Source organism: Cyprinodon variegatus, unplaced genomic scaffold (genome assembly GCF_000732505.1).
Source record: "Cyprinodon variegatus isolate N-32 unplaced genomic scaffold, C_variegatus-1.0 Scaffold627, whole genome shotgun sequence".
Lineage (NCBI taxonomy): Eukaryota > Metazoa > Chordata > Actinopteri > Cyprinodontiformes > Cyprinodontidae > Cyprinodon > Cyprinodon variegatus.
The window spans coordinates 217,081-235,373 of record NW_015151080.1 but is presented as its reverse complement, the minus strand read 5'-3'; the positions used below and the strand labels follow the sequence as shown (position 1 = coordinate 235,373).

General features: G+C 42.7%; 1 protein-coding gene across 1 annotated transcript in view; it reads right to left on the bottom strand.

Annotated features, from left to right (window-relative positions):
- LOC107096487 (brain-specific angiogenesis inhibitor 1-like) overlaps positions 1-18,293 on the bottom strand; it is a 218,576-nt gene that overhangs the window by 163,006 nt on the left and 37,277 nt on the right. Inside the window, exon 2 of the mRNA XM_015393149.1 lies at positions 8,746-9,665. Coding sequence (XP_015248635.1) covers positions 8,746-9,478 — 733 coding nt within the window. The 5' untranslated portion in view covers positions 9,479-9,665. The remainder of the gene's footprint in view (positions 1-8,745; positions 9,666-18,293) is intronic.

The following is an 18,293-nucleotide window of genomic DNA, read 5'->3' as shown; positions in this document are numbered from 1 at the left end:
TACCAACCTCTATGGACTAACCAAACTTCATCTATCTAAACTCCACCACCAGTTTCAGGCCCCGGGAAAATATCCATACTCTCATACATCAGTTTATCTGCATTAAAGTATAAATCAGCGTTTATGTTTCCTGCCGAGGCCTGAGCGCCAAAGTTCAAACTATTGTATCAATAAACTCTTCTAATTGCATCTTTCTCTCTCTGTGAGTTTTTCAGATTGAAATATACGCTGTGTGACGTATATTTGCGCATGCTCAGAGCAGTCAAAGTAACTATCACAAGGCGATTAAACTTTATGTATTTCTGTTTTTTTATTTTTAGAAACTGCAATATTGACGAAAATACAAAGATATAGAAAAAGAAACCCATGCCTCTAAAAAATACAACAGAATAAAAAAGTAAGAAAAAGGAAATATTGCCACCGGAAGTTATTCTGTTTGCGCACGCGCAAATGAGCTGATGGTATGGATCGTGCTTCCGGTACGGATCGGGTAATGACAGGGTTACTATATTTGGGCAAAAATGGCCGCTCCCAGACTCAGTGATCGCAACGAGAATTATTGCTTTCTCTTTTTTTACTGATTAATGCTAAATTCATTAAATCACTGCGAACATATTAGTTTAAGTATAAATAATGATCCATTGATTATTCCTTGCTAACCGGACTTTTCCTTTAAAGGTGGCTAAGACCACGCTAGCTCTACTCAAGCTAGGGCTAACTTTAGCCTCAAGGTGAAACTTTTGATAAGTGAGATATTAAATGATCTATCCCTGAAACATAAAACCTCTTCAGCTGAAATTTTCTAGAGCAGAATAAACTAAATAAGTTAGCTTATTCTTTAGCTTATGCTAAATCTGCTGCTACTTACGGGATTTCGATTTATTTCCCGAGGAAAGAATAAGAGCATTTATACACCAGCTGTGTAAATGTAGTATGTCTTTTACACTAATTGACCCCTCAGACAGTTTGAATAATTAAAACCTTAAATCTGAGCAGTCAGATTTCTACACTAGAAGTTTTTGTTTGTTCATTTCTGCAGCGAATGGATTAGCTAACCCTTGTTGTTAAATTAGATTATGTTCTGCAGCTTTATTTTAATTTCTTGAAGAACAACAGTGATTCTGTGAGATATGATCTATTTATCCTCCGGGATGTCGGACTGTAAGAATCTCATACCTGCCTTTGCTCAGTCTAAGCGTATCTAAAGTCTAATTAAATTAAAATGATCCAATTGTAGCGGACTGTTGAATGAAAAAACACCAAACAGCAGACGGAGCTCCACCTAAATGATGAGGTAGATGTGCACAGAGCTATACATCCCAGAGAAGCGACATGGAGCCTCTGATGTCTCCAAAGCTTAAGGTAGAAAATGTGGTTCCCAGCGTTTCTTCCTGCCTTCCAGATGGGTCCTACGTCCCTGCTGCTGTGGGACTCAGGCCCACCCTGTGCGCTGCTCTGCATCTGTTTGTTCCCTGTGCAGTTAAAGCATTTCAGAGAAGACGTCTACAGTAATGAGTCCTCTCCCTGGCTACGAGTCGGCGTCCTGCAGCTACTGTGGGTGTGACGGAGTGTCACCTCTGGGTGTCATTTCAGGTGATGCTGCCAAGGAGAGCAGCCTTTATGGCCGTCCTGCAGAGCCTAACAAGGACACGGAGCGGCCCCGCTCCGGCACATGGCAGCAGTAAACACGGCCTAACCGAGGTCCGCCGTGATTTATCTTCAGAACCACAGCAGCAGTCACACCAACATAAAACGTCCTGGCAGACAGGGAGACCGCCAACGCTCTCTTAAATTTTGCTCCACTTTCTTTCTGACACACACATAATTTCAAACTTCCAACATGCGACAGCCTGTCAGTGACAGAAAAAGAAAAGGCTCCCAATCCGCTCCATGGCGCTTGTTTCCTTTAAAAAAAGAAAATGGATAAAGAGTATCGGAAACCCCAGGCGGCCCTATCAAGTCCTTCCATCAGCTGAATGTTGAGCAGCCGTCACACACGGCTGATGGCGGCGCCGGGCAGAGATACGCTTCCTGCTTTCCTAATACCTACTTCTTTTTTTTTTAGCGGCTGTAAACTGGTGGTGCCTCACACTCCCTGATCTGCCTGCTTACCATTTCCCTCCTGGAGCGCAGCTTTCATCATCAAGCAGTAACTATCAGCAGTAAAATGGTTTAATTAAAGCATGAATGTTTAATAAATGGTGGGCAGTGGGGGATGGCCGTCCACCAGCAGCCTCCAGGAAGGAGATAGGACCAAACTTCAAACCAACTTCACAGAAACTTCATGTTCATGGGGCTCAGCGTACCAGATTTAGCTGAGAGGCCTGCTTACTCCATTGGTCTGTAGGAAACTGGATTCTTTAAGAGGAAATAAATACAATGGGATTATTAAAAAAAAAAACAATACAATTATTGAATCATATTTTTATATACCAGCTGTACTAATGTAAAATTTACTATTGGATGCCTCAAGAGTTGGAATGATTAAAATCCCCTAAACAAGGATTTGGCTCGCCATGCATCTATTAAATGTTCAAGAGGCACAAAGATCCAGAAAATTAAGATCTGAATGGATGATCCCCTAGTTCTCCTAGCGCCTAGTTCTCCTAGCATCTAGTTCTCCTAGCGCCTAGTTCTCCTAGCACCTAGTTCTCCTAGCGCCTAGTTCTCCTAGCGCCTAGTTCTCCTAGCGCTTAGTTCTTCTAGCGCCTAGTTCTCCTAGCGCCTAGATCTTCTAGCGCCTAGTTCTTCTAGCGCCTAGTTCTGCTAGCGCTTAGTTCTTCTAGCGCCTAGTTCTACTAGCGCCTCGATCTTCTAGCGCCTAGTTCTTCTAGCGCCTAGTTCTCCTAGCGCTTAGTTATTCTAGCGCCTAGTTCTCCAAGCCCCTAGATCTTCTAGCGCCTAGTTCTTCTAGCGCCTACTTCTTGTGGCATCTAGTTCTCCTAGCGCCTAGTTCTCCTAGCGCCTAGTTCTCCTAGCGCCTAGTTCTTCTAGCGCCTAGTTCTCCTAGCGCCTAGATCTTCTAGCGCCTAGTTCTTCTAGCGCCTAGTTCTCCTAGCACTTAGTTCTTCTAGCGCCTAGTTCTCCTAGCCCTTAGATCTTCTAGCGCCTAGTTCTTCTAGCGCCTAGTTCTAGTGGCATCTAGTTCTCCTAGCACCCAGTTCTTCTAGCGCCTAGTTCTCCTAGCGCCTAGTTCTCCTAGCATCTAGTTCTCCTAGCGCCTAGTTCTCCTAGCATCTAGTTCTTCTAGCGCCTAGTTCCATCTAGTTTCCTAGCATAAAAAACATCTCAGGCCACCCATCAACTAAATCTAAATATGTTAAATGTTCAAAAGGTGCCTGGACAGTAGTTTGTGATGTCAGTGAATCTCCTGGTAGGAGTGTTTACTGAGCTCGAGTCCTTTTTGGTAGAACACCGACTTCAGGGGGTCAAACTGGGGGTTTTCTTCTCCAACTGAAAACGTCTCTTAGATGAGGCGTTTGGTTTTCTAACCCCGTTTACTGGCAGCCGTCCTCTCTAACTTTAGCTGCGAATGTTTGCATCGCTGAGATGAATCTGATTGTTGTTTGTAAAAACCAACAAAGTGTACCTCTGTTCTCTGGGTTCTGCTTTAGCTTTCTAGCCTCCCACTCTCATACGCTGGGAACCAGCACGCATCTCCACTGCTGCGACATCCCACCTGGTGTGTGTGGGAGCACTTTAACACTGCGAGATGAGATCGAGTGTGTGACGGCATGTGAGCATCCATGCACTATGCTGCGTGGAGGAGCAGAGGCATGAAGCTATCCTCCACGCTCCTTATGGCGCCGTGGAAACCCCTCAGATTACAGGGAGGAAGAGGCCCAGTCCCGGCAGTCATCTTCCTCAGCCTCTCCCTCTGTCCTCATCATGTCACATTTTGTGCTCCGGTTTTGTTCGTCCGATCAGACAGAAGTAACTGAACCGTCAAACTGAGGTGATGTCATCAAATATTCACCTCTGAGGTTGGATGCTAAACTGGGAGGTTGTGGGAACAGCTGCTTTATTAGGATGGATAAAACTTTAGAACTACAGCAGCAGAGAGAAAACCAAGAGGAGGAGAGAAACAGCAGGATTGGAGCTGAAGGCCTGCTGTGAGGCGCTGAAGCACAAACTACTGAACCCCCCCACTCCCCAAATCAGTCATTAAAAAGCTCTTTACTCAGTACTGTATGGTGGAAATCGCTCCCCTAAACGTTCATCTCATTGAATCACATTAAAAATAAACACTTTAGTCTAATTTCAACATCATTTCTAAAAATAAACTTTCCATTTGGATGAAGTCTGTGAGGAATTCTTTCCCAGAGTTTGTTTTCACATCTAGAGACTCTTTTCTCAGCAGTAGCTTAAAATCTTTTGCTCTAGACTTTAACTAGGCCATTCTTTGCAGCGATCTAAACCAGGGATGGACCGACTCACTGCATCTAACAGAGCAGCAGTCACAGCTGGACCCCTAGTGACATCATACAGACACTACACCTTTTTTTATGTCCTTTATTTTACATCAGTGGACAGGAAATGAAGTAAAGAGGAGGAGAGCAGCAGTGAAGGTCAAAAGGACCAAATCAGTGAAACCTTTGATGGCTGGATCAGGGATTAAATCTCCAGTCATGGATCTCCTGCTAAACGCCTGGAACACCGTCTCCCCTAAATCCACAGAACTCCAGGGAACTTCCTGTTTCTGCTGCTGCATGAAGAATCTTATAGATCTCTAAAGGAAGGACACTCTGCCTCTGAGGACGAAGCCGTTTTCCTTCCTCTGCCGTTCAAACCGGCACTCTGTCCAAAAAACATCTTAAAATAAGTGTATTTACTCTTAATTTGAGAGGGAAAATACGATGATCTGCTTATAGAAGGAGTATGTTTAGCCTTAGATTGTTTTTAGATCATTTCTTTTAAATAAGTGCATTTGTTCTTGTATTGAGGAGATAAAAGAGACATTTTGCGAATCGAAAAAGACAAGATTTAAAATAAGAAATCACAATTGCATTGTCGTATTTTAAGTGCATATTATCTAATTATCTTATTTTAAGAGTAAAAATACTCATTCCATCCCAAACTATCTCATTTACCTATTTAAATCAAGGGTAAATACAGTTAATTTAAGAAATGTTTACTTTTTTCTAGATTGTTTTTCCAGAATAAGTCTGTAGTTTTTTTTTTTTCTTATTTTAAATATCAATTATTCTTATTTTTATTCCATTGGCAGAAAGTTGCACTTATCTGCTAAATTCAAGAAAAAATCCAGATCATTTAAGTAAAATTGACTTGGTTTGATTTTTTTGCAGTGAATCAGAACTGATCCACGACTCGTTCTGCAGACCTGCCCAGCAGCTGGATGATCCACCTCATTACAGACATCTAACTCACCTATATCTAACTCTAACCCTTTATCCAAGCAACAGGAATTATTGCAAAGATTTACAGATTAATGCTGTAATGAACTCAGCCTGTCTGGGTCTGATCTTAATGTTTGCTCACTGATCTGAAACAGAAAACAGATGCAGACAGACAGCCTGAGGTCATCAGACCAGGACGGCTCATAGAACCAGACCTGAAGCTCAGAGTTAAACTTCTGTAAAGGTCAACGCTCCGATACTTTCTGCTTAAACTTAAGTCTGACTGTAGCAGAAAACAGTTTGCTTTGATTCAATCATGTGAGACACCTACTTCCTGAGTTCGCCTCCCTCTGATCCTTTATTCACTCCTTTTCCTTCACCTTCCATGAATGGAAGTGTCTAAGCGCCAAATCAAACCTCCTGAACCGAAGCGCCAGAGGTCTGATTATAAGGTTGGAATTTATAAATCCTTATTTATTTGGAAGTTAGTAACACCAAACATTGGTGCAGCGACCTTTTACCTGCACTGTTTGAATGTCAGGACGTTCCAAGAATAGCCGTAAAGCAGCGTAGCTCTCATCTTAAAGGTTAAAGATTGCTCAGAGTGCAGGAGCGGTGTCCACTCTGAGGACAGCTGGAACATGGACGTGTTCTCAGAGCGGTCCTTCTCAGAATGCAGGCTAAACTTCCCAGACCTACAAACTGCTGGTTTCAGTTGGAGCCATTAGGCAGTGATCCATGCAGGAGCGTCATGTCGCTCTAATGGAGCCACCGGCTCTGCTGCTTCAGACTCACCAGATCAGGGAGAACACTTCCTACATCAAACCATTTCTACAATTTACAAACTGTGCTTTTTTACGTTCTGCAAAACAAACTCAATTAAGTATAATAATATTAACATTTTTTTTTAAATGTGAGAATTATAGTTGCTCTGCTTTTTAGTATTTAGGCTGATTTCCAGGACCAACCAAGGACAGGTTACCATTTCAGTTAGCCAGCCGCCATTCAGACTCATCTGCTGGGATTTCTGATGCCAGTTTAGCAGAGCGCTTGGCTACTGAAGAGGATTAGGGCCACTAAAAAAAAAAAAAGTTAACTGATTTTAAAATTTTATTTCAGTTTAGTATGGGAATTCTGACTTTAATCTCAGAATTCTGACTTTAATCTCAGAATTCTGACAATAAAAAAGTGAGAATTCTGAGATTAAAGTCGGAATTCCGACTTTTTTCTCAGAATTCTGACTTTTTATTGTCAGAATTCAGCCAGAATTCTGAGATTAAAGTCGGAATTCTGAGAAAAAAGTCAGAATTCTCACTTTTTTTCCCATACTAAACTGAAATAAAATTTTAAAATCAGTTAACTTTTTTTTTCCAGCGGCCCTAATCCTCTTCTGTACTTGGCAGAGTTTGATCAACTAACAAAGAAGACTGGAACAGAAAAAAACTCACGTTTTAGTGGAAAGTGTTCCCACCGGGACAAAAAGGGCACACTTCACATTTAAAGCCTCACATGGAGTTAAAGCATCTAAGCTATCTATGGAAATATCTGCTACTGAATGAGGAACAGAAGAAATCATTTGATTCAGATGTTCTCAGCAGAACCTGAATATTCCTGAATGTTCCTGAAGTTCTGAGTCATTCGGCTAAATAAAGGCTTCACTGCACATCCAGTAAACCTGGACTGCATCCAGGATTTTCCATTTCTTTCTATAAATTATGATCACACATTTAAAAGGGTAAATATGAGGTTGTATTGTGGAGGATTGTTGCTTCATTTACCAAATGAATTTAAACTAGTTCATTTATAGGTTGGTGAACTTCGTTTATTCTTTGATTAATCTGACCTGTAATCTTGAACTAGCTCATTTTCATCTGAGTGAACTGAACTGATTTTGTTCTTTTTAATTAGGAACTGGAACAACATTGAATGTTGGTGTTCTTTAAAGGTGGAGCCAATAAGACGATAAACTGATGGATGATTGAGGAAATACGACCAGCAGAGGGCGACAGCAACTTCCCCAGCTCAAAAAGGATGAGGTAAACACTATCTGTATGAATTGTTGATGTACATTGCTTTATTCAAACATGAACAGATGGTTCCTGTTTATTTTTATAGGCATAGTAGGAGACAGGCCAGATTATTACAGAGATATATAACAGGAGTTTACTGAAAGGCCTGGATCCTGTCTAGAATACGTTCTGTATGCGTAGGCTGAAGCACAAGGCCATAGAAAAGCTATAATATGGCCTCTGCTTTTTATCCCTTCATAAACAAACGGTGAATGGTATAGTCTGTTTTAAGTTTCACACCTTAAGGCACAAACATCCCACACCCTGCTGTTCAGCTCCATACGCAGCATTACATAAGTATGATAACTACTGAAGAGGAGGCAGAGGGAGCAAAGGGATATTAGCTTCTTTGGAGACTGGAGGTGGATGAGGCAGGAGATACCCAATGCAACATCTTGCTTGGTTGGCTACCCATGACTGGCTCAGTATCAGCCCACCATCAGCCCGGGGAGGGAGATACGTAGAGGCAGCGATGGTGGGCCCGATAAGAAGGAGGCAGAGGAGGAGGAGAGGGAAAAAGTCCAAAGGCTGATTAGGGAGAGAAACTCAAAGATAGATGCTGGAAACGGTTGTGGGGGGATGAGGGGAGCCAAGAAATGTTTTATCCCTCTGGCCATAGTCCTGACAAAGTATAGAAGTAAGGATAGAGATGTCAGACCGCATCCTGTCCAAAGGGGGGGGGCACATGGATCAAGCAGCAGACAATTAGACTTCCACACAGGAGCCTTTGGCCACTTTAGCCGGCAGTGTTTGAGTCTTTCTGTGTGTCTAGCAGCTTCTTTTGTCTCTATTTACACCCCCCCATCTTCACAGCTTTCCAATATCTGCACTCGATTCTCCTCAGTTTCCCGCAGCTTCCCTGAGGCCGATCGAGTGTCACTTGTTGGACTGCGAGGAGACTGAAGACGGTGCCGACGCAGCAAGGTCACAGAGTGGATTTCCATCAGAGGAAACCCGAAACCCTCCATTTGCCTCTTTCTCTCCCTCTTTCTCCCATTTGCAGCTAAAACACCCCGAGTGCTTCTGAGGCAAAGTCATACAGCTGTCCTCACTTTTCACAAATCATACACATTTTCTCCGCTTTGATGGCCACTGCAGATAGCATTTCTCTGACATCTTGCCGAGCGCATGCTAAGCAGCTCCACTGACCTTCCAGGGAAAGACCAAACAGTGCATTTTAATGGAAGGCTAGCTATGTTCTTATTGCTTTACAGAAGCACAGATACTTGTTGATCACAGCCTTTCAGCGCCTCTATTAGGTTGATACACCAACAAGGATTTTTTTCCCTCTCAAGCACCATAAAATGAATATTACTCACCATTTATTTCGCCATTTTTTCTGCTCTCTTTCCCGCTGGGTAAACAGTTTTCCAAGTAAACTCCATTGTGATAGCAGCTATCTCCCACACTGAGCAGAGGAGGCTTGTCCCAACACACGCAGGGTGTTTGCATTATGCCACAGGGTCTGTTGGACGTGCTTGAGGACAAGCAGTCTTCCAGCCACTGGCACAGCATCTGACAGGCTGCCATGCTTGGATTGCGCTTCCCTACAACCAGGTACTCGGTTTTAAACTCCTCGTTGACCTTCTGGATCACCGCGCCTGCCTGAGGAGGTCCCTTCCTCATCTGTAGGAACTGCTTCCCAGCTTCCAGGAAGGCCACCGGGACAGAGGTGTCACACAGTCTCACAATCTCGTCGAAGCTCTCCATGCCCAGGTAAGTGCGTGTGGTCTCCAAGAAGGAGTCGTACTGGAAGGTGCGAAGCTGGAACGACTTGCAGCCTCTTGTGGGTTTGGTCACCTTGATGAAAATAGTGTACCTTCGTGGATCTGGGTTTTGCAGGGTCCAGGAACAAGGCACAGAGGGGAATGCTGATGATGATAAAAAGAATCCAAAGAAACGGTTTTGCACTAAGGTGGAGCAGGAATCCGACTCAGGGCCGGAGGGGGCTGCATGACAGCACCCCCTCATCAGTAAAAAAGAGGCAAATAACAGCAGCAGCGCAGGAAGAGGCCGTTCTGAATGGCCAGGAATGAGAAAAACGGTTTCCATGATCTAAAGATGAGTGAAACAAGGCAGAGTCACGGCAGGTTCTGGATCTGGATCAGTCCTCCAGGTTTACTGGTAAATTACAGCAAAAACGGGGTGGGAAGAGATGAGAGAGAGGAAATCCGGCTCTTCTCAAAGATCCAGTGATAGGCCCATGGCTGCCCTCGCCAACCCTGAGGTTAACAAGAACCTGAAAAACAGAAAGACAAGATACAGGTTAGAGTTAGGATCTGATCAGATAACAGAACAAGATCAAAACCCTTTATCTTCAAAATGGACCATCTCTATCTGCTGTGACTGCTGGTGTAATTTTCTCAGAACATCCATGACAGCAGCTCTTCAGAACATGAGCCGTTGGAAGGGAGGCAGCTGGAGCTGCAGTGTGATAAAGGATTTCTTCATTAGGCAGACTCTGATTGGTCTTTTCCTGAGAGACCACGCCTCATCTGCCAGTAAAATCATTGGTCTAATTAAAACGCATTCATTAGAAAAACAGCAACACCTGAAACCATTTTCTACTGGCCCTGAACGGCGCTGCACGATCTGGAAGGCTTTTCTTTTCTTTTCTCATCTTCTTGGTGTATTATTTAGGTCTTTGTTTGCTTTCCTGTTCTAACGATTGTTTCAATGCCCTGTTTTTCACATTTTGATATTTTCCAGTTGGATTCCTGTTATTCGGGACTGTTTGTGGTTTTCAGTCGCGTTCCCTTTGCGATAGTCTTTCTGTCCACCGGTTTTGTTTCTTGTTTAAGTCATCGTACTGCTCCTGTATGAACAGATATAATGTCAGCATTGAAAATGAATGTGAATGCTTTATAGTCCTTAGTTAGCTTGTTGCTTCTTTTAAAAACTGGACAAAAATGTTGCCACTGTTTGATTTTGCAGCGTTCAGCATCATTTTCAATTCAAACTGACTTTATTTCAATTAATCTTGTTTTGTTTGTTTGTTTTACCTGTTGCTGGTGAAGATTCTCAGTCATCCAGCTCATAGTCATCGCAAAAAAGTAAAGCAATCCACTGGACTTTGTTTCAAAGTTTGAAGACATTTCTCTTCCCATTCAGAAAGCTTTTTTAATTCAGAGTTCCAGGTTTTATCCAGCAGCCCAACAAAACCTTATTTTAGTTTAGAAAACATGCAAATAGAAACAGATGAACGGGTCCCCCCCTTTGGAATGGGGGTCGTTTGGCTTCTTTGTTAGCCTGCAATGCCCCATACCTGTCTATGTCTCTGAAAGGGGGGTCGTTAAGGAGAATTGTTGGCCCTGCTGAATAGGCGAGATCTTCCTGGATGGGAAGTGAAACGTCTTCAACTGTTTTGGTTTTACATGTTGTAAAATCAGGAAGAAACTTAGAGTTTAAAAATATATTTTTGGAGAGTTTCCTGGCCAAGTCTACTTTCACTAGAATCAAACTTATTTTATCTCAACAGAAAACAACATGAATACATACCAACTAATTCCATGGTTCAAAGTCAGCTACAAAACATCTGAAAAAGATCCATCTGCCTCAAAGTCATCCAGAAACCATTTAGGCGCATGGAATAAGCACATCTCACTCAGATTCAAGTTTTTCTGAGTTTCATTCCAGCTACAAGGAGCAAAAACATGATTTCAGTGATAAATAAATAAAGGGGACCTAGGACTGAACCTTGAGGCACACCCTGAGACAGTAAATGGATGTCTGGGGTAGTTCCCTCCTTCTGCACACTGTGTCCCACCCTGAGGGTAATGATCTAACTAGCCAACTGAGCAATCAGATCACAGCATCACTGTGTGACCTTTGACCCCAGTATTAGCATCATTTTAGATGTATCAAAAGATTTTATATTCATCCCTTGCTGCTCTTCTCTAAAACTATGACCTCAGAGTCTATCCGCCTTTGAATGGGTCATGTGACCCAGGGCGCCACTATCCGTCAGTCTGAACTCCCCTTCAACACCACAGCTAACTAAGCTAACAGTTGTTAGCTCCGACCCTCAGCTAATCAGCTGAACTCTGGGACCAAACTGATACCAGAACTGGAACACAAAGGATGATTGGTTCATTTAGATACCGTGCAGTGCTGCCAGTGGCCTTCAGGGGGCGCTAAACCAGAGGCATTGTTTGCTTATAAAAAGGAGTTACACAAACTGAATGGTTATCCTAATAGAAACTTGAACTCAAGGAAAGACAAAGGACCTTCCAGACTCCCCCCTAATGCCTTCATGATCGCCATGGAAACGTCTTCAAACAGTGATGGGTTTCACTCTCAAAGTGAACATGTACTACTGGAGCTCCCCCTACAGGAGACCCTCTGTCAGAGGTCCTGTTTATTACCTTTTTTTTTTTCATTCAGAGCAAAGGTTCTAGATATTGATCAAGAATAAAAGTCTACCTGAGAGTTAAGGGTGTAGCCATGTTTTGGTTATCTGGTGGGGACCGTTTCCAGGAATATGCTGGAGACTTATAGCCAGCGGCGGACGAAGTGACATGTGTTGTGAACTTTGTTGTGAATTGGCGCTATAGAAATAAACTAATAATATCTGCTCTGAGTTTCTCTCATCTGTAGAACGTCATTAAATCTCTAAATCAGTGACGTCCAGATTCAGTCCTTAAGGCTGCTATGGAATAAAAAACAGCAACAGAGGATTAAAATTCTAAGCTGAGCCAAAAGGAACAAGGAACTAAATAAATGACTGAAATAAAGATAGTCAAAAAAAGTACTTAAGTACAGTAATCAAGTAAATGTACATTGACACATTCCACCACTGCTTATAGGTACTTGTGGAGACCAGCGACTGCTCCCTGCAGAGAGACGTCCTGTGATGGGGGTCAGGTTTAAGACTGAATTTAAGCCTTAAAAATGAATATAACACAACATGCATGTGTGTGTAAACCATTGCATAAAAAAGTCGTCAGTTTTTGTTTTTAATATTAGAACCAATTTAGAATGAAAACAGCATATGAACCAAAGCTGGAGCTAAATATTCCCGGTAAGTTTTATTTCACAAAAAACTCTTGTTGTCCATCATCCGCTGAACTGGATGAATGGTTATTCTGCCTCTGCTCTGCATTCCAGTCCTCCTCTCCACCCGATGATACAGAAAACCTGCAGTAAAAAGCTTTAAAAAAAAAACAACAGCGCAACTTCGTTTTTCTGCCTCTTTTTCTACCTGTATGGAGGAGGTGACAGGAACAGGAAGAGAAAGACACAGTAATGGCTCAGTTACTTCCATTAGTCTGACTCCCAGACAGCATCCGTGTATTTAATGGAAAACATTTGGCTCCTGGTTTTTCCCTTCAAACCAGTGTCACACTTTCATTTCAGCACTTATATCTATTTGCCAAAGCAAGTTTAATCCTAATTTATTGGAAGAAATGTCACTACATGCTGTATCTTTAATTTAATTTTAGTCTTCATCACTTTTTTTAGGTCACTTCCATCACCTTGCAGGGTTAAATGGATTCCCTTACTCATTAGCCTCTTTCTCCTAACATATCTAAGCTCAGGAGAATGGTTTTTGGAAGATATCTTCATCCTTGTGATTAGAAAACAACAAAAAGGATGAAAACAACGTAAATGTCAGTGTGGTTTGAACTACTTCTTTCCTTTCAGCCTCAAATGATGATCAGGAGATTAAAAAGGACAGGTTGCATCAGCCAGCAGCCTGGGAGCAGCGATCCGTGTAAACACGCCCAACAGGCAGTCCAAACAATGGCTCAATCACCGGGAAACAACCGTCCCCGCTCTGAGACATGTAGGGAGACATGGAGACAAAAACAGCATTGATGAGAAAATGATAGAGTCACATCAGCAGCACAGGGATTACAGACTGATTAGCCGTGTAGCTCAGGGATCTGATACCACGGAGCTGCGCCAAAAAAGACGCTCATTTCTCTTCCCGTAAACAATCAGCAGGTTTCCAGTCTCACTCACTGCCGCATGATCGAGGATTAACAGACTTCATAGGAAAACAAAAAGGTTGTTTCCTGAAAGCGTTGTCCAAATACTGAAAACAACTAAACATCTCAAAGGACAAAGGTTTATATAACGTTGAATTATTGGTTTGGTATTGGCGATACTGGCCCTGCATTCAGCTGCTTTCAGATCGAGGGCTGAAACAATTAATCCTAATAATCGATTATTGAAATAATCATCAACTACTTTAGCAACAGATGACTCATTAACTGGAGTATAGAGACTGTAAAAAAACACCTTTAGGTGACAGAGCGACTAAGAGCAGGAATTATAGCAAGATTGGAAAAAAAAAATGTAGCATTTAAGATAAAAAAAAAACTTTGTTCCTTTTGTCAATCTGCTGTATCCAGAACTCATCAAGAGGAAAAATTATAGGTTTACCAGTTTTAATTTTATAAAAAACTTCAAAAAGTTAAAGTTAAAAAACGATCCACTGTACTTTGTTTCTAAGTTTGAAGACGTTTCTCTTCCCATCCAGGAAGTTTTTTTACTCAAACTGTCAGTTTTAGCGTTGAGTCCATACTGACCCAAGGCAGTCATTAAGGATCATTGTTGGCCTGGCTGACCTGGGGAGATATTTTGTCCCCATGCATAGTGATGGGGGTTGGCTTCTAGAGAAAAACCGACCTTAAAGGGGTCATAGAATAATTCTATAGGGTATTTGGTCCTTAAAGGTGCAGTAGGAGATCTTTTTTTAGCACATTTTTTACCACGTGGCTTAAAGATCTCCCCACAGCTGCTTAGCAAGCAGTGAAATAGAAGGTCTGGAAGTGATACAAATATAAACGGCCCCCGCTACAGTGAGAAATCGATGAGTAACGCCCACCAATCACAAAAGATGGTCCGTTGTACACGATTGGTTCCATGACACGTCAATCATGGTCGTCTGCTTGTCCCTCCCCCGTGTGCGCGTACCCTGACACATGAACGAATCGACCCGCCAATGCTCGTACAGGACACCATGGCTGGAAGCTAGCAACTGTCATGCTACGTTCACGCCTATGGTGACCAGATTTTACCGGGCAGGCGGGGGGAAGCATACCGTCACCAGGTCGGACCGAAGCAGCCTGGACACCGGCGGCCCCGTGCTTCCTCCCGCCTGCCTTACCGGGCAGGTGGGGGGCTCTGCATCATCAGTGCTGTCTGTCTCCCTGCCAGCTCCGTGTGATGCACCACTTCAGCTGCTCAGAGGCGCTGGAGACAGCATGCATGTTCATGTGTTTTGAAGGTGTGGTTTCCAGGGGTTCGAAGGGAGAGGCCTGGTTGTGCATGTTCAAAAATATAGCTTATCTTCTCCTGCTGCACCTTTAAGGTCTCTGAATAGGGTGTGTAACATTGGTTGGGCTGAAAATTGCATATTAGCTGTTCTATGAGCCCTAAAAGTTAAAAGCCCTAGAATGAAACCACAGGTTTTCTTCCTTTTATGGTATAATCACGAATATTTAGATGAGCTGTGCTCTGATTGGTTGGTTTACAATGAGCCAAGCTGCTGAGCAAAGATGCATCATAGCAACAAGCACTCACTCACTGAAACATCAGATTGTTAATATGGTAGGGGGACCAGACGTCCTCTTTTTCCCAGATATGTCCTACTTTTCAGACCTAAAAAAATGTCCAGGAGGAATTTCAAAATCGTTCGGTTCGAATGCCCGGTCCGGTCCAGTCAGCGGCCCAGATATGCCAGCATTGCTATCAACAGGTTAGCGACAGAATCCTACTTCCAGCTTGCGGTTGTGAAGGCCTTATGGTGGGAACAGCCCCTCGGTTCAGTAAAAGAAGTGAAATGAAGTAAAATGCTTTGAGCAAATGAACAGCAGAGCATCAAACTTAGCAGGGATCTTCTGATAGACCAAAATAATCCATGCCTGCCGAGTCTTCAGATCCTTGGGAAGACTGTGAAAATATTCCCCTTCCTCCGGTCAGCCTGGAACGCTACATTTCCTCCTGTGGTTCTGGCTCATTTTCAATAGAGAAACTTCCTGCTTTGTAATTCTTGTAGAAGTAAACCCAACTGTAGCCAGACAGCTAAACTGCTGTCTTCCATCTTCCTCTATTCATGTTCTTGGGCCGTGAACCAGTGGGCTGGTCTGGATGTACATTTCAGGGCGTGACAAAAGTACAGGCCAGAACCAAATAAGGCAACATCCCCAAATTGATGTTTATTCTGAGCTTTGTTTGAATTCGCCTGTTTTATGGTGGAAGTTTAGAATTGTGAGATTTGCAGAGAAAGGAGGAGTTGATGGTGTTTGAACTTCTCTGTACGTCTATTTCACCCACTGAACTATCGTTATTCATCTATGACAATGCAAACTAGGTTTACATTCTATGACCCCTTTAAACAGATGGGGGGGTCTCAGATTTCAGCTTTTAAAAACCTACAAAGCAGCAATAGAGTTAATTCCTTCCCAATACCATCTCAACCCCCATCGCTATGCAGGGGAACAAAATATCTCCCCAGGTCAGCCAGGCCAACAATGAGCCTTAACGACTGCCTTTTCAGAGGAATGGGTCAGTATCTGGTAATGCAGGCCAATAACAACCTCAACGACTCCCCTTTTTTAGGGGTGGAGCTGGTTTTCCAGCTCTAATGTGAATGTCATAAGATGATGTTAATATGGCAGCTAATATAACGGTTATTTATCTATCAGGAAACAGTTTAAAAGCTGCTGATACCTTTTCTGCACTTTTCTTTCCAAAATGCTGTCTTAATTTCAGGTGTATGTGATCAGATACGTGAATGATGATCACTATGTCTCCTTATCTACACAGAAAGGATGTCAACAACCTACTCTGACAGCTGCTGGTGTTGTGAGGCATGGGAGAAAAAGGATTGAGTAACGGCCAACTCCTGGCAGCTCGCTGGAACATGACTGTGCAGGATTTGGAACCAGGAGGCAGTAAAGCGTTCAAGAATCCTAACAGAACTGGGTCACTATTACATTTTGAGCTACTAAAGGACTAAATGATTTTGTTGCTCTGATTGCAAATAGCTTTTTAATAACATGCAGGAGAAGGTAGCGGAGTGACCTGGGTTCTGTCGGCTTCAACACGCACTGAACGCCATCACAGAGGGACAGAAGGACGGTCAAGTTCCACACAGTTTTAATTCAAGTCTCTGAAAGTCACCCTAATGCTAAATGATGTGGCATCTATGCTTCTGGCAGGGAACAACAGCGCAACTTACTGTAGTTATCAGATCAAAAGAACTTACTGAGGTCGTATCATGACAAGCAGACGGACCCCGACAGGGTTAAAGAAAAACAACCTTTTAGGAAACCCTGAATATCATGCATATATCATCACATCTGCAGTAGGGTTGAGTATTGGCATGGGTGTTTCGATACGATACACGTCACGATAATTGGGGTCATGATACAATATTATTATGATATTGCAATATCACTATATATAGCGCTATTTTTTTCCAGCTATTAAAATTAAATATATCGATAAAAAGGCAAACTATGTAAATGTTGATCAGCCTCAGCAACAGGAAAGGTGCTGCGCCGCACAGCAGCAGGGCTCCACAGCGCCATCTCCTGGAGTGGCAGTCAGATGTTGCCCATTTTCCCCTCATTGTTTTAGGTAAAAATGTTTTGTTTTTTAAAATCCGACACTAGCAACTGAAAAGTCGATAAATCAGGCAGAATAAATCATGATATATTGTAGAAACTATTTTTCCCACAACTCTAATCTGCAATTATATCATCTTTAACATGAGCTGTAATAAATAAAATCAGACAATAAATCAGTAGGATACGGCTGTTTATCTGACCCATGCATGTTGATTAACTCCTAATAAAAAAAATGGCTTTGTTGATGCGTTGCATTGCAGTGATGCCCGGTGCATGTCACTATCTATAGCAGCAAATAGGGGATGTCTTTTCCATTTTGCATACAAACATTACATATAGATATAAATCTACAGACAGGAACCGAGGAAAAGGAGCCCCCATCTGCACATGTGGTGAAAAACACTGCACAGCGCTCAATAAATCGGAATAAGACGCAACGTCTGCCATGTTTTCTGATGTTTTGCTTTATAAAGTAACAATTTGCTGGATCCCAAAAGCCCCGCCCCTGAAATGAAACACTCAGCGCTCCATCGTGACCTTAATCAGAGCAAAGCTGAACCTGAGAGGAGCTGTTAGCTCTCATTTCACACTGTAAGCAACGTTGCTCAGATAAATCTCTGTAAAGTTTTACCCCTTCTTGTAGCGGGGCTTTTTTCACGTGTGCACACCATGCTGGGGTTTTCCATCAGCATCCCTGCCCTGCCTGACTGACCTCTCGGTGTCACAGTTGGGTTGAGGTTTTGAGGACCCAAATGCAGAGGTGAGGAGGCCTAGTAGGATTTTGTAGATTTAATGAAGTACTCACAGGACTGAGGCAGGAATCTAAAAATCCAACATAACAAATACAGAAAAATCTGAACCTTGGAGACATCAGGGAAAACATAGATGAGGGGCCAGGAAAAGACGAGGAACCAGCACAGAGGAACTGCACAGGGAGAGTATATATAGGAGACTGAACAAAAGCAGGACTAATGAGCTGGTTGGGAGCAGATGTGAACAAAGGATTCTAGAAGGAGCTAGTGAAAAGAAGACTGACACAAGAGGGCAACAGAGGGCAAGCAAGAAATGCCTAAGAACTCATATAGATCCAGAAAACACCACAAATAGGAATTAAACCAATAAAGCAGGGAAACAAAGAAAAACAGATCAAAGTGAAAGTGAAAGCTCAAAAGAAAACTTAAACAGAACCAAGACCATAACACCGGAGTGTTCAGACTGCTGTCTTTAAGCATATTGTTCCTCCTTTAGATGATAAAACATTAAACATGTCCATGTCAGACTAACTT